The sequence below is a fragment of the Anomaloglossus baeobatrachus genome, chromosome 9 (assembly GCF_048569485.1).
Source record: "Anomaloglossus baeobatrachus isolate aAnoBae1 chromosome 9, aAnoBae1.hap1, whole genome shotgun sequence".
NCBI lineage: Eukaryota > Metazoa > Chordata > Amphibia > Anura > Aromobatidae > Anomaloglossus > Anomaloglossus baeobatrachus.
The window spans coordinates 17021929-17037188 of NC_134361.1; the positions used below are offsets into that span (position 1 = coordinate 17021929).

Here is a 15260-nt window from a genome sequence, read left to right on the forward strand (position 1 = left end):
GATTCCTGGTATCCATTGATCCCTGCACCGCCCGGCTTAATTGCACCTTCTGTGAATCTCTTCAACACTTGCATGCTGGTTGAGCTGAAAACTACAGGGAGCTCCCCCTAGTGGTGGCTGCTCACAGGATGTTATCATGTATCTCTGTATACAGGGAGCTCCCCCTAGTGGTGGCTACAGACAGGATCTTATCATGTATCTCTGTATACAGGGAGCTCCCTCTAGTGGTGACTGCAGACAGGATCTTATCGTGTATATCTGTATACAAGGAGCTCCACCCGGTGGTGGCTGCAGGCAGAACCTTATTTTTCTTTATACAGGGAGCTCCCCCTAGTGGTGGCTGCAGACAGGATCGTATTTATCTCTATACAGGGAGCTCCTTTAATTCACAGAAAAAAAAGTTAGAGTCGGACATTCACTTTAAAGGCAATAGTGAAACATTGGAAAAATATTGCAGGGAATCGTAAAAGTGGGATTGTTTCCATTGGGACCTTTATTTAGAAGTTTCCTGCATGGACTTTGCAGTATATAAGAGCTTTTATGACGCAGCCTCTTGTTTTATGTGGAAATATCACTTTCTGGTTTGGATGCAGTTATTGTTTAATATAAAGCTGGTAGTAATGATACTGATCTCTTGTGCCAGGCTGCCCCACCATCCTCACCAAGTCTCAATGGGGAGGCAAAGCTCCCACCTGCAGGACAGCCATGGCCACTCCGGTCACATACGTGGTCGTGCACCATACTGAGGGCACCGCATGTACCACCCAGTCCACCTGCATCACCCAAGCCAAGAACATCCAGACCTTTCACATGAGCAGCAACGGCTGGTGTGATATCGGCTACAAGTAAGAGAGACGGGGAATGTAGATCACACGGTGTTATATGGGGATACATTTCATCAACTCTTTCATCGGATACAAAAACAATTCTACTAATCTCTGGTATCAGCCAGCATTCTGACTCATCTTGTTTTGCTCCTCAGTTTCCTTGTGGGTGAAGATGGTCAGGCTTACGAGGGCCGTGGATGGACATCTGTCGGAGCTCATGCCCCAAATTACAACTCCAACTCCATTGGAATCAGCGTCTTTGGCTCCTACACAAGTAAGTCTGGGACAGGTTCTTACCAGCCTCAATAAGATGATGAGGGTTTGCAGTCGTCCTGCAATCACGTCATAATCTGGACTATGGAGACTGAAGCCCCTGGGGAGATTTATCCAGCATATAACAGATAGATCTACTCCTGACCTCACAGGCCTTATATAGGTCATCAATAATGTTGGTGCATGTTGTCAATTTGACAAATTTGAGGCAAAGTGATGATAAAACACAATAGTTTGGTGGTCGTAAGTCTCCCCTGCCTGGGTTGGGTCTTGAGTCTCCCTGGCCTGGGTCTTGTGAGTCTCCCTGGCCTGGGTCTTGGGGGTCTCCCTGGCCTGGGTTAGGTCTTGTAAGTCTCCCCGGCCTTGCATGGGTCTTGGGGGGGTCTCCCTGGCCTGGGTCTTGGGGGGTCTCCCTGGCCTGGGTCTTGGGGGGTCTCCCTGGCCTGGGTATTGTGAGTCTCCCTGGCCTGGGTCTTGGGGGGGTCTCCCTGGCCTGGGTCTTGGGAGTCTCCCTGGCCTGGGTATTGTGAGTCTCCCTGGCCTGGGTCTTGGGGGGTCTCCCTGGCCTGGGTCTTGGGGGGTCTCCCTGGCCTGGGTCTTGGGGGGTCTCCCTGGCCTGGGTCTTGGGGGGGTCTCCCTGGCCTGGGTTGGGTCTTGTGAGTCTCCCTGGCCTTTCATGGGTGTTGTGAGTCTCCCTGGCCTGGGTTTTGTGAGTCTCCCCGGCCTTGGTGTGGTCTTGTTAGTCCACGTTGATGGCGCCGGTCTGGAATGTAATTACAATGTACGTTGCTCATCTTTTCATTTCAGGCCGTAACCCGAACTCCACAGCCCTGAATGCAGTCCAGAGTCTCATCAGCTGTGGCGTCTCCAGAGGATACATCAAGTCCGCCTACATCCTGAAGGGACATCGCAACGTCACTGCCACCGACTGCCCCGGAAACACCTTCTACAACACTGTCAGGGCCTGGCCCCGCTTCCAGACTTGAGGGTGAGGGGTTAATGGGTCAGGGTGTCTTCTGTATGTAACCAAAATAAATGCAGCATGTCCAACATATCCCTGTCTTCTGTGTAAATGTCAAACAGGCGGAGGAAACACAAAGCTCCTGGGACCCCCCATTATCATGTGTCATTTATAGCAGTGCAGCCCCAAAAAGCGTCACTAGCCGTGGAGTCCCAGAGGCAGCAGAGCCCCCGGGTATGACTATATTCAGGCCTCTCCGGAGATACACAAGGTATAGAGTGTGGAGTTATCACCGATCACATCTAGCATTTCTCTACGCTGGAGTCACAATTGTAGATGTTAGGGAGAAATGTTCTCCTTTTCGATGCTCTGGAATAGTTATGATATAATGGATGGGTGTAAAACAACCATAAATAGAATATGTCAGGATCATTCCTGCACAGTTCATGAACTGTTCGAGTGTTGGACGACATTAAAAAAAACTTTAACGAAGTTACAGTTGCTGCGGCTTGTAAGCCTCTTGAACGGTTGAATACTGCCGTCAGTTTCCACGCTGCGTGTAAAGTCATAAAATTTCAAAGTCTGCAGTTGTTTACTGCTTTTTCAGCAGGCATACTATTAGTTATACCATTTGCAAATCAGCATTTCCTTTTGCGTACTCCCTATATGTAAATAATATAATTATCAATGTTACGTTATTACTGTAAGACTTCCTTAGTAAACAGCGTTTTGCAGAAAAAAAAAGGTAGAGGTAATAGATGTGATTTTTGGATTCAGCATGTCAAAATTCATAAAGGTCACGTTATCTTGTGGTCAGCAAAATTGATATAGAGCAGTGTTACTGATCAAGAGTTACATCCAGAGCTGCACTCACTATTCTGCTGGTGGAGTCACTGTGTACATACATTACTGATCCTGAGTTACCTCCTGTATTATATTCCAGAGCTGCACTCACTATTCTGCTGGTGGAGTCACTGTGTACATACATTACTGATCCTGAGTTACCTCCTGTATTATATTCCAGAGCTGCACTCACTATTCTGCTGGGGCAGTCACTGTGTACATACATTACATTACTGATACTGAGTTACCTCCTGTATTATACTCCAGAGCTGCACTCACTATTCTGCTGGTGGAGTCACTGTGTACATACTGTATTTTTCGGACCATAAGACGCACTTTTTTTCCCCCAAATGTTGGCGGAAAGTTGGGGGTGCGTCTTATGGTCTGACTATAGGGCTGCGGCCGGGAACGAGGGTGCTGTGGTGGAGCGGGTCATCGGGGACTCGAGCAGGCAGCAGCAGCGCCTGCCGTGACCACGTGGGCCCGCTCATTACATATGCACGCCCATCCTCCCGGCCATCTCTCAGCGCAGAAGCCGGCGCTGACAGGTGGACGGGAGGACGAGCGGGGACGCGCGCAGAGTAAAGAGCCGGCCGCATGATCACCCCTGGCAATTACAGCCTGGAGTGATCATGTGCGGCTGTATTCACTGCCCCCCGCGCGTCATCATCAGCGCGGGGTGCAGTGAATGAGTACACTTACCCGTCCCCGTGTGTGGAGCCGCCCCCCTGCTGCACGCGATGTCTTCCGATCTGTGCCGGTCAGCTGATCTGTGCTGGTCAGCTGATCGGCACAGACAGGAAGACATCGCGTGCTGCAGAGGAACGGCTCCACACACACAGGTCAGCGGCGCAGAGAGGAAGATGATCAGTGCTGGAGGGAGTGAGGAAAAGGTGAGTATAAACGTTTATTTTTTTTCTCTGTGCTATAGGATACAGGCCATATACCAGGATGGTATATGAGCACGATGGGGGCATATAGCAGGATGGGAGTATGTGAACAGGCTGGATGGGGGGGGGGGATGTGAACAGGCTGGATGGGGGGGGGGGGGGGTATGTGAACAGGCTGGATGGGGGGGGGGGGTATGTGAACAGGCTGGATGGGGGGGGGGGTATGTGAACAGGCTGGATGGGGGGGGGGGGTATGTGAACAGGCTGGATGGGGGGGGGGGGGGTATGTGAACAGGCTGGATGGGGGGGGGGTATGTGAACAGGCTGGATGGGGGGGGGTATGTGAACAGGCTGGATGGGGGGGTATGTGAACAGGCTGGATGGGGGGGGGTATGTGAACAGGCTGGATGGGGGGGGGTATGTGAACAGGCTGGATGGGGGGGGGGTATGTGAACAGGCTGGATGGGGGGGGGGGTATGTGAACAGGCTGGATGGGGGGGGGGTATGTGAACAGGCTGGATGGGGGGGGGGGGGTATGTGAACAGGCTGGATGGGGGGGGGGTATGTGAACAGGCTGGATGGGGGGGGGGGGGTATGTGAACAGGCTGGATGGGGGTTTATAGCAGGATCATATACAAGGCAGGAGGATCATTACCAGGATGGGGTACCTTAGTAGAAAATTTGGGGACATTACCCCCATAACAGTTTCAGCAGCAGATCCTCGCCCCATAACAGTGTGTCATGACCACATTTTTTGCTTAAAGTTTTATTTTCCCATTTTCCTCCTCTAAAACCAGAGTGCGTCTTATAGTGCGGTGCGTCTTATAGTCCGAAAAATACGGTACATTACTGATCCTGAGTTACCTCCTGTATTATATTCCAGATCTGCACTCACTATTCTGCTGGTGCAGTCACTGTGCACATACATTACATTACTGATCCTGAGTTACCTCCTATATTATACTCCAGAGCTGCACTCACTATTCTGCTGGTGCAGTCACTGTGCACATACATTACATTACTGATCCTGAGTTACCTCCTATATTATACTCCAGAGCTGCACTCACTATTCTGCTGGTGCAGTCACTGTATACATACATTACATTTCTGATCCTGAGTTACCTCCTGTATTATACTCCAGAGCTGCACTCACTATTCTGCTGGCGCAGTCACTGTACATACATTACATTACTGATCCTGAGTTACCTCCTATATTATACTCTAGAGCAGCACTCACTATTCTATAGCGATATCTTCTGATAATATTACACCCAGTTTCGGTCGTGTTATCGGCCGCTGTTACCCTTCGCTTCGTACAGACCGGTGTTGGTGGTTTGACCAGTGTCAGAGAGGATGGAGCAGAGGGGTCAGTGATTTCTCAGTAAATACACAAGGGGGCGCTGTATATTTTGCAGATTTTTCACTTTTCCATCCATTACACTTATTCCTTCTCCATCTTACCGTCTTGTGATCTCCGTGTAATATAAAGCATTTAATACACAGCTCCAGTGTCAGTGGGCGGAGGGCAGAGCGTCACTTTGTGAGCGCAGTCATTTCCCCCTCAGATGACGTCTGCCGCACCGTGGACAGAGAATAGTCATAGGACTGCGCCAAGAATGAAGAGACTACAAGTCCCAGAATGCAAAGTGTGTGTAGATATGAACCAGCAGAGCATGCTGGGAGATTCCAGCTCTGAAGCTCATAATAAACGGGTCTATTCCTTGATTTAGTTTCGGCAGTCACAGCGCGAGGGTCTCCGCCAAGAAGGTGACAAATATCCGACACAAGTTGGTGATGGTCGGTGGGTGAAGATTCTCCTCGGTGTCGTCATGAGTGTGCCAGACGGCCGGGAATGGAGTGGAGATGACGTGGAGCACGGGGACACCTGAGCGATGGAGAAGAGAAGACATGAGAGGGGGAAGGGGGTGACCTGGAGAGAAGAAAGCAGAGGAGACGCTCAGACCTCGCTGCAGGAAGGGAACGTGATCGTCCTCCACCGCCCCAAAATACAGGTCCGGTCTGAAGTACGCACTGTCCACTCGGTGATCAGCCAGGAGGCCCAGACCATGGAGCCGCTTCTCTAGGGTCAGGAAAGAGGAGAAACTGTCAAAACAAAGGCGAACCACAAATCCCAGCAATCGCAGGACTCACCAATAGCAACGAGTCTCATGAAGTGGCTGCGAGTCTCCGAGAAGTGGTTGAGGACCAGCGGGCCCGGGGCCCCGAGCAGATCCAGCAGGACAAAGAGATCCTGGAGAAGAGGCACAAAATAGAAGGGATCACACGGCTTCATCAAACGGGAAATGAAAGCTTTATAGGTCTTTGAAAATGGCGGCACAAACCCCCCCCCACCCCCCCATTTTTTTTTGCAAACTTCTCTGTCTTTCCCCAATAAAATACAAAAAAACAAAAACAAAAAAAAACCTGTTCGTCTGGAATCGCACTAAGGAGAATCGCACTGCAGAGTCATGATTACCACAACGTGATAAAATGAATGTGATCATTCAAAAGGGCAACTCGTCACACTCGGGGTCCCTTATTGTACCACATACAGCGGCCGCACAGGTCGGGACCCTCGCTGCGAGTCTCCCCCATGTGACACTGGGGCTCGTGTGTTCAGAGCCGCTCAGCAGAGGGTTGCATGGAGGCGGACAGTCTGCAGTCGCTGCTTTCTACATCGCCGGCCACATTTAGCGCAGTCTTACAATTGCATCCAGTTTGCTGCCGCCTCCTCCTGGTCCGGGCTCATTGTGCAGACGCTGCGCCAAGTGCCGGGCCCCATAGAGGGAATCTGTGTCCGTCCAGTCTCCAAACGCCTCCTCTCCGTCCAGGAAGAAAAGCTGCAGCGTAAGAGGCGATCCCTGCAGAGGAAAAACCAAACCATGTGTACGGGAGCCGTGTACAGGAGCAGTGTGCAGGAGCCGCGCACACAAGGTACAGGAGCAGTGTGCAGGAGCCGCGCACACAAGGTACAGGAGCCGCGTACGGGAGCCGCACACACAAGGTACAGGAGCCGCGCACATAAGGTACAGGAGCCGCGCACACAAGGTACAGGAGCAGTGTGCAGGAGCCGCGCACACAAGGTACAGGAGCAGTGTGCAGGAGCCGCGCACACAAGGTACAGGAGCCGTGTGCAGGAGCCGCGCACACAAGGTACAGGAGCAGTGTGCAGGAGCCGCGCACACAAGGTACAGGAGCCGTGTGCAGGAGCTGCGCACACAAGGTACAGGAGCAGTGTACAGGAGCCGCGCACACAAGGTACAGGAGCCGTGTGCAGGAGCCGCGCACACAAGGTACAGGAGCCGTGTGCAGGAGCCGCGCACACAAGGTACAGGAGCCGTGTGCAGGAGCCGCGCACACAAGGTACAGGAGCCGTGTGCAGGAGCCGCGCACACAAGGTACAGGAGCCGTGCACACAAGGTACAGGAGCCGCGCACACAAGGTACAGGAGCCGCGCACACAAGGTACAGGAGCCGTGCACACAAGGTACAGGAGCCGCGCACACAAGGTACAGGAGCCGCGCACACAAGGTACAGGAGCCGCGCACACAAGGTACAGGAGCCGCGCACACAAGGTACAGGAGCCGCAGCATACATGAGCCGCATAGGCAGCATATGGCAGCCACGTACGGGAGCCAGTATACAGTGAACAGGAGCCACGTACGGGAGCCAGTATACAGCAGCACTATGATTGGAGGGGACAATGGCGCTGTCACTCGCTCACCTTCTCCTTCAGGTCTCTCAGCCGAGCATCCAGTGCAGTCACTGCCTCCAGCATCAGAGAACAGGGCACGGCGGAGTCAGTGGCGCCGACAAATGGCCGCCCCCTCCTGTCCGCTGGGAACCATTTGGAGTCCAGGTGACAGGCAAACACCAGGCGGCGCTGAGCTTCAGGGTCCAGGGTAGCAACGACGCTTCCAAAAGGCAGAGAGCCCCGGGGGGTCAGCGCATCAAAGAGGTCGACCTCTACTGTCCACTGAGCAGTCAGCGAGCGCAGGTGACTGGAGATGAGCTGTGACCAAAAAGAAAAGAGTCAGTGAGCGCAGCAGCCGCAGACGGTGACATCACATGACGGCCGAATCTTACCTCTCTCACCAGCTGGTTCCCGGGGCTCCCAGGAGTTCGCTCGATCAGCATTGGCCTCAAGAACGACGACCACATGCGCTGCAAACTGACGGCGGCCACCAGCTCCCGCAGCCGCGCAGAAGACGGGGACTTAGGGCGGATCTGAGGAACAGACAATACACAACCATCAACCCTGAGGCTTCCCCTGATGTTTCCCCATGCTGACTCGTCACCTCTTTCCCCAGGCCGTCCCGTGAAGACCCCTCGCACCCTCCGGATGGACATCCTGTGTGGGCCTCTTGCACCCTCCGGACGGACGCCTCCGCTGGGAGCCCTCGCACCCTCAGGTTCCAGGACTTACCATTCGCATCCCTCCCTGTGGCTCCTTTCTTCCCTCCCTCTGCATGGCCCTTCCTGTCACCCTTCCCCCCTCCTGCCCTATGGCCCCTTCTCTCCCTTTCGTGGCCCTTCCTCCCATGGCTTCTTTCCTCTCCTCCCCGTGAATCTTCCTCCCGTGGCTCCTTCCCTCCCCTCCCTGTGGCCCATTTCTTCCCTCCCTGTGGCTCCTTCCTTCCTGTGGCCCCTTTCCTTCCCTCCCCGTGGCCCCTTCCTATGGCCCCTTCCTTCCCTCCCTGCGGCCCCTTCCTATGGCCCCTTCCTTCCCTCCCTGCGGCCCCTTCCTTCCCTCCCTGCGGCCCCTTCCTTCCTGTGCCCCTTCCTCCCATGGCTTCTTCCCTCCCTCATGGCCCCTTTCCCTCCCTCTCTGTGGCCCCTTCCCTTCCTCTGGCCCTTTCCTCTCTGTGGCTCCTCCCCTCCCAGTGGCTTCTTCCTCCCTGTGGCCCCTTCCCTCCCTGTGGCTTCTTCCTCCCTGTGGCCCCTTCCATCCCCTCCCTGTGGCTCTTTCCTCCCTGTGGCCCCTTCCCTCTCTGTGGCTCCTCCCCTCCCTGTGGCTCCTTCCCTCTCTGTGGCTCCTCCCCTCCCTGTGGCTTCTTCCTCCTGTGGCCCCTTCCCTCTCTGTGGCTCCTCCCCTCCCTGTGGCTTCTTCCTCCCTTTGGCCCCTTCCCTCTCTGTGGCTCCTCCCCTCCCTGTGGCTTCTTCCTCCTGTGGCCCCTTCCCTTCCCTCTCTGTGGCTCCTTCCCTCTCTGTGGCTTCTTCCTCCTGTGGCCCCTTCCCTCTCTGTGGCTCCTCCCCTCCCTGTGGCTCTTCCCTCCCTCATGGCCCCTTCCCCTCCCTGTGGCTTTTTCCTTCCTGTGGCTCTTTCCTCCCTGTGGCCCCTTCCCTTCCTCTGGCCCTTTCCTCTCTGTGGCTCCTCCCCTCCCTGTGGCTTCTTCCTCCCTGTGGCCCCTCCCCTCCCTGTGGCTCATCCCCTCCCTGTGGCCCCTTCCATCCCCTCCCTGTGGCTCCTTCCCTCCCTGTGGCTCTTTCCTCCCTGTGGCCCCTTTCCTCCCTGTGGCCCCTTCCCTCCCTGTGGCCCCTTCCCTCCCTGTGGCCCCTTCCCTTCTTCTGGCCCTTTCCTCTCTGTGGCTCCTCCCCTCCCTGTGGCCCCTTCCATCCACTCCCTGTGGCTCTTTCCTCCCTGTGGCTCCTTCCCTCCCTGTGGCTCTTTCCTCCCTGTGGCCCCTTTCCTCCCTGTGGCCCCTTCCCTCTCTGTGGCCCCTTCCCTTCCTCTGGCCCTTTCCTCTCTGTGGCTCCTCCCCTCCCTGTGGCCCCTTCCCTCCCTGTGGCTTCTTCCTCCCTGTGGCTCCTTCCCTCTCTGTGGCCCCTTCCATCCCCTCCCTGTGGCTCTTTCCTCCCTGTGGCTCCTTCCCTCTCTGTGGCTCCTCCCCTCCCTGTGGCTTCTTCCTCCTGTGGCCCCTTCCCTCTCTGTGGCTCCTCCCCTCCCTGTGGCTTCTTCCTCCCTGTGGCCCCTTCCATCCCCTCCCTGTGGCCCCTTCCCTCTTTGTGGCCCCTTCCCTCCCTGTGGCCCCTTCCATCCCCTCCCTGTGGCTCTTTCCTCCCTTTGGCCCCTTCCCTCTCTGTGGCTCCTCCCCTCCCTGCGGCCCCTTCCATCCCCTCCCTGTGGCTCTTTCCTCCCTGTGGCCCCTTCCATCCCCTCCCTGTGGCCCCTTCCCTCTTTGTGGCCCCTTCCCTCCCTGTGGCCCCTTCCATCCCCTCCCTGTGGCTCTTTCCTCCCTGTGGCCCCTTCCCTCTCTGTGGCCCCTCCCCTCCCTGCGGCCCCTTGCTCCCTGTGGCCCTTCCCGTCACCTGTTGCTTTCCTCGGGCTTCTCCCTCCTCATATCTCCCGCTCTCACTCCCGGTCTCCCACAGTAGTATGCCGGCACCGATGAGCACCCCCAGCCCGAGCACCAGCAGGGCGCGCAGCTTCGGGCTCCAGGCGCCGCTGGAGGGGCCCCCCGGGCTCTTGTAGATGCGAGCAGCCCGGCGTGAACACATCGAAGAAGAGCATGACTGGCGAGACAACAGCCAATGAGAGACCAGAGGCTTCAAGCACAGCCAATCAGAAGCAGGGGGGAGGAGTCAGCATACAGGAGCTACAGACACCTGGCCACATCCCGCCAAGCAGCGCACGGGGGTGGGTCCTGATCGGTCTAGAGGGGGGCGGAGATAATTGTTATTGCGGTGGGGACCAATCAGCTGTTAGGGGCGGAGTCTGTACTGACAGCTCATCGTAAACATCGTGCACGCTCATTGGCTGCGTGTGAGGCTGCTTGCTGTCGCTAGGTAACAGCAGCCGCCATATCGGTCGAGGATGTCTCATTCACCGGATTACGTGATTATACATATACAGCCTCATACAACCAGCGGGCGACACAGTGGTCAGCACTGTACGGCGGCTCGGTGGTCAGCACTGTACGGCGGCTCGGTGGTCAGCACTGTACGGCGGCTCGGTGGTTAGCATTGGACAGTATCTTGGTAGTTAGCACTATACAGCGGCTCAGTGGTTAGCACTGCGCAGTGCCTCGGTGATTAACATTGTACGGCATCTCGGTGGTTAGCATTGTATAGTGGCTCGTTGGATAGCCCTATACGGCGGTTCTGTGGTTAGCCCTGTACGGCGGCTCAGTGGTTAGCATTGTATGGCGGTTCAGTGGTCAGCACTGTATTGCAGCTCGATGGTTAGCACTGTAGGGCAGCTCAGTGGTTAGCATAGTTTAGTGGCTTGTTGGTTAGCGCTATATGGTGGCTTGTTGGTTAGCGCTATATGGTGGCTCGGTGGTCAGCACTGTACGACCGCTCGGTGGTCAGCACTGTACGACCGCTCGGTGGTCAGCACTGTACGACCGCTCGGTGGTCAGCACTGTATTGCTCCTAGGTTAGCACTGTACGGTGACTCTGTGGTCAGCATTGTATAGTGGCTTGGTAGTTAGTTCTGTACTGTGCCTCGATGGTTAGCATTGTATAGCGCTTCGGTGGTTAGCATTGTATAGCGCTTCGGTGGTTAGCACTGTACGGTGGCTTGGTGGTTAGCATTGTATAGCGCTTCGGTGGTTAGCATTGTATAGCGCTTCGGTGGTTCGCATTGCACGGTGGCTTGGTGGTTAGCATTGTATAGCGCTTCGGTGGTTAGCATTGTATAGCGCTTCGGTGGTTAGCATTGTACGGTGGCTTGGTGGTTAGCATTGTATAGCGCTTCGGTGGTTAGCATTGTATAGCGCTTCGGTGGTTAGCATTGTATAGCGCTTCGGTGGTTAGCATTGTATAGCGCTTCGGTGGTACGCATTGTATAGCGCTTCGGTGGTTAGCATTGTATAGCGCTTCGGTGGTTAGCATTGTATAGCGCTTCGGTGGTACGCATTGTATAGCGCTTCGGTGGTACGCATTGTACGGTGGCTTGGTGGTTCGCATTGTACGGTGGCTTGGTGGTTCGCATTGTATAGCGCTTCGGTGGTTAGCATTGTATAGCGCTTCGGTGGTTAGCATTGTATAGCGCCTCGGTGGTTAGCATTGTATAGTGGCTTGGTAGTTAGTTCTGTACTGTGCCTCGATGGTTAGCATTGTATAGCGCTTCGGTGGTTAGCATTGTATAGCGCTTCGGTGGTTAGCACTGTACGGTGGCTTGGTGGTTAGCATTGTATAGCGCTTCGGTGGTTAGCATTGTATAGCGCTTCGGTGGTTCGCATTGCACGGTGGCTTGGTGGTTAGCATTGTATAGCGCTTCGGTGGTTAGCATTGTATAGCGCTTCGGTGGTTAGCATTGTACGGTGGCTTGGTGGTTAGCATTGTATAGCGCTTCGGTGGTTAGCATTGTATAGCGCTTCGGTGGTTAGCATTGTATAGCGCTTCGGTGGTTAGCATTGTATAGCGCTTCGGTGGTTAGCATTGTATAGCGCTTCGGTGGTACGCATTGTATAGCGCTTCGGTGGTTAGCATTGTATAGCGCTTCGGTGGTTAGCATTGTATAGCGCTTCGGTGGTACGCATTGTATAGCGCTTCGGTGGTTAGCATTGTATAGCGCTTCGGTGGTACGCATTGTATAGCGCTTCGGTGGTACGCATTGTACGGTGGCTTGGTGGTTCGCATTGTACGGTGGCTTGGTGGTTCGCATTGTATAGCGCTTCGGTGGTTAGCATTGTATAGCGCCTCGGTGGTTAGCATTGTATAGTGGCTTGGTAGTTAGTTCTGTACTGTGCCTCGATGGTTAGCATTGTATAGCGCTTCGGTGGTTAGCATTGTATAGCGCTTCGGTGGTTAGCACTGTACGGTGGCTTGGTGGTTAGCATTGTATAGCGCTTCGGTGGTTAGCATTGTATAGCGCTTCGGTGGTTCGCATTGCACGGTGGCTTGGTGGTTAGCATTGTATAGCGCTTCGGTGGTTAGCATTGTATAGCGCTTCGGTGGTTAGCATTGTACGGTGGCTTGGTGGTTAGCATTGTATAGCGCTTCGGTGGTTAGCATTGTATAGCGCTTCGGTGGTTAGCATTGTATAGCGCTTCGGTGGTTAGCATTGTATAGCGCTTCGGTGGTACGCATTGTATAGCGCTTCGGTGGTACGCATTGTATAGCGCTTCGGTGGTACGCATTGTATAGCGCTTCGGTGGTACGCATTGTATAGCGCTTCGGTGGTACGCATTGTATAGCGCTTCGGTGGTTAGCATTGTATAGCGCTTCGGTGGTTAGCATTGTATAGCGCTTCGGTGGTTAGCATTGTATAGCGCTTCGGTGGTACGCATTGTATAGCGCTTCGGTGCTTAGCATTGTATAGCGCTTCGGTGGTTAGCATTGTATAGCGCTTCGGTGGTTAGCATTGTATAGCGCTTCGGTGGTTAGCATTGTACGGTGGCTTGGTGGTTAGCATTGTATAGCGCCTCGGTGGTTAGCATTGTATAGCGCCTCGGTGGTTAGCACTACTTTGAAGTGCTGGGGTTGGTTGTTCAAATGCCACCAAGGACAACTGCAGAGAATCTGTTTGTTCTCCCAGTATTTTGTGGGTTTTCTCCGGGTTCTACGGTTTCCTCCCACCCTACAAAGACTGATAGGAATTTACATTGTGAGCCCCGATGGGGACAGTGAAGATCAGGTCTGTAAAGTGCTGTGGCATATGATGGCGCTATATAAGTGAGTAAAATAAAGTATAACCAGGTGGATACAGCAGGGGAGGGGCTGAGGCTGACCACGCCCTGCACAGGAGGCGGGGCTAATAGCTCCTCTGAGGCTCCTCCATTACCACCCGGCCCGACACAATCCATGGTCTGTGATCACTGCAGAGGTTGTGACTGAGCCTCTAGGGAGAGATGGAGGAGGGTGCAGCATGGTGGACATCACTGCAGACCAGCTGCCTCCTGGGATTTCTAGCAAAATTCCTGATACTTTTCATATGCGCTGTTCTTACCATCAAAACCATTCGACTCCATTAACCTGAACGTGGTTGCAGCTTTCAGATCTGTAACGTCAAAGCCGCCATGATGAGACGTACAGTGTGACAAACCCTCTGCTGTGTGAGCAGGAAGAAGTCAATATTCACATTCACTGATGGCAAGCAGAGCTCTATAGTGATAGCGTCTGCGCACGTTATACCTGCAGCGACCTCTGCCCTGACGGCTCCGGCCATAGTGGCACCATAATGTGAATATATATATATATATATATATATATATATATATATATATATATATATATATATATATATATATATATATATATATATACATATACACATATACGTATACATATACGTATACATATACATATATATATACACCCCATAATGTATAAATCTCCAGTGTCGTCAAGGTTTCGGAGAGGTGGAACATTGAGAGTTCTGATCCTGTTTGATACATTGTAAAAAGCACCGCAAAATGCCAGGAACTTGCTACAATGTATCCGGGGACACAATCCTCTGCAGAACACAACTCGCTACAATGTATCCGGGGACACAATCCTCTGCAGAACACAACTCGCTACAATGTATCCGGGGACACAATCCTCTGCAGAACACAACTCGCTACAATGTATCCGGGGACACAATCCTCTGCAGAACACAACTCGCTACAATGTATCCGAGGACACAATCCTCTGCAGAACACAACTCGCTACAATGTATCCGAGGACACAATCCTCTGCAGAACACAACTCGCTACAATGTATCCAAGACACAATCCTCTGCAGAACACAACTCGCTACAATGTATCCAAGACACAATCCTCTGCAGAACACAACTCGCTACAATGTATCCAAGACACAATCCTCTGCAGAACACAACTCGCTACAATGTATCCAAGACACAATCCTCTGCAGAACACAACTCGCTACAATGTATCAGAGGACACAATCCTCTGCAGAACACAACTCACTACAATGTATCCAAGACACAATCCTCTGCAGAACACAACTCGCTACAATGTATCCAAGACACAATCCTCTGCAGAACACAACTCGCTACAATGTATCCAAGACACAATCCTCTGCAGAACACAACTCGCTACAATGTATCCAAGACACAATCCTCTGCAGAACACAACTCGCTACAATGTATCCAAGACACAATCCTCTGCAGAACACAACTCGCTACAATGTATCAGAGGACACAATCCTCTGCAGAACACAACTCACTACAATGTATCCAAGACACAATCCTCTGCAGAACACAACTCGCTACAATGTATCCAAGACACAATCCTCTGCAGAACACAACTCGCTACAATGTATCAGAGGACACAATCCTCTGCAGAACACAACTCACTACAATGTATCCAAGACACAATCCTCTGCAGAACACAACTCGCTACAATGTATCCGGGGACACAATCCTCTGCAGAACACAACTCGCTACAATGTATCCGGGGACACAATCCTCTGCAGAACACAACTCGCTACAATGTATCCGAGGACACAATCCTCTGCAGAACACAACTCGCTACAATGTATCCGGGGACACAATCCTCTGCAGAACACAACTCACTAC

General features: G+C 53.4%; 2 protein-coding genes across 2 annotated transcripts; one reads left to right on the forward strand and one right to left on the reverse strand.

Annotated features, from left to right (window-relative positions):
• The first annotated feature begins 570 nt into the window (after positions 1-570).
• On the forward strand, positions 571-2136 carry LOC142250266 (peptidoglycan-recognition protein SC2-like). The gene is made up of 3 exons (XM_075322400.1): positions 571-845; positions 983-1101; positions 1908-2136. Exons 1-3 carry the CDS (start codon positions 706-708, stop codon positions 2084-2086), a joined length of 438 nt encoding a protein of 145 aa, XP_075178515.1. The 5' UTR covers positions 571-705; the 3' UTR covers positions 2087-2136.
• A 2266-nt stretch (positions 2137-4402) lies between these two features.
• On the reverse strand, positions 4403-10323 carry QPCTL (glutaminyl-peptide cyclotransferase like). The gene is made up of 7 exons (XM_075322401.1): positions 10103-10323; positions 7880-8020; positions 7518-7805; positions 6500-6655; positions 5946-6045; positions 5758-5874; positions 4403-5679 (listed from the first exon to the last, which is right to left on the reverse strand). The coding sequence occupies exons 1-7, from the start codon at positions 10289-10291 to the stop codon at positions 5534-5536; spliced, it is 1137 nt and encodes a 378-aa protein (XP_075178516.1). The 5' UTR covers positions 10292-10323; the 3' UTR covers positions 4403-5533.
• Positions 10324-15260: the final 4937 nt, after the last annotated feature.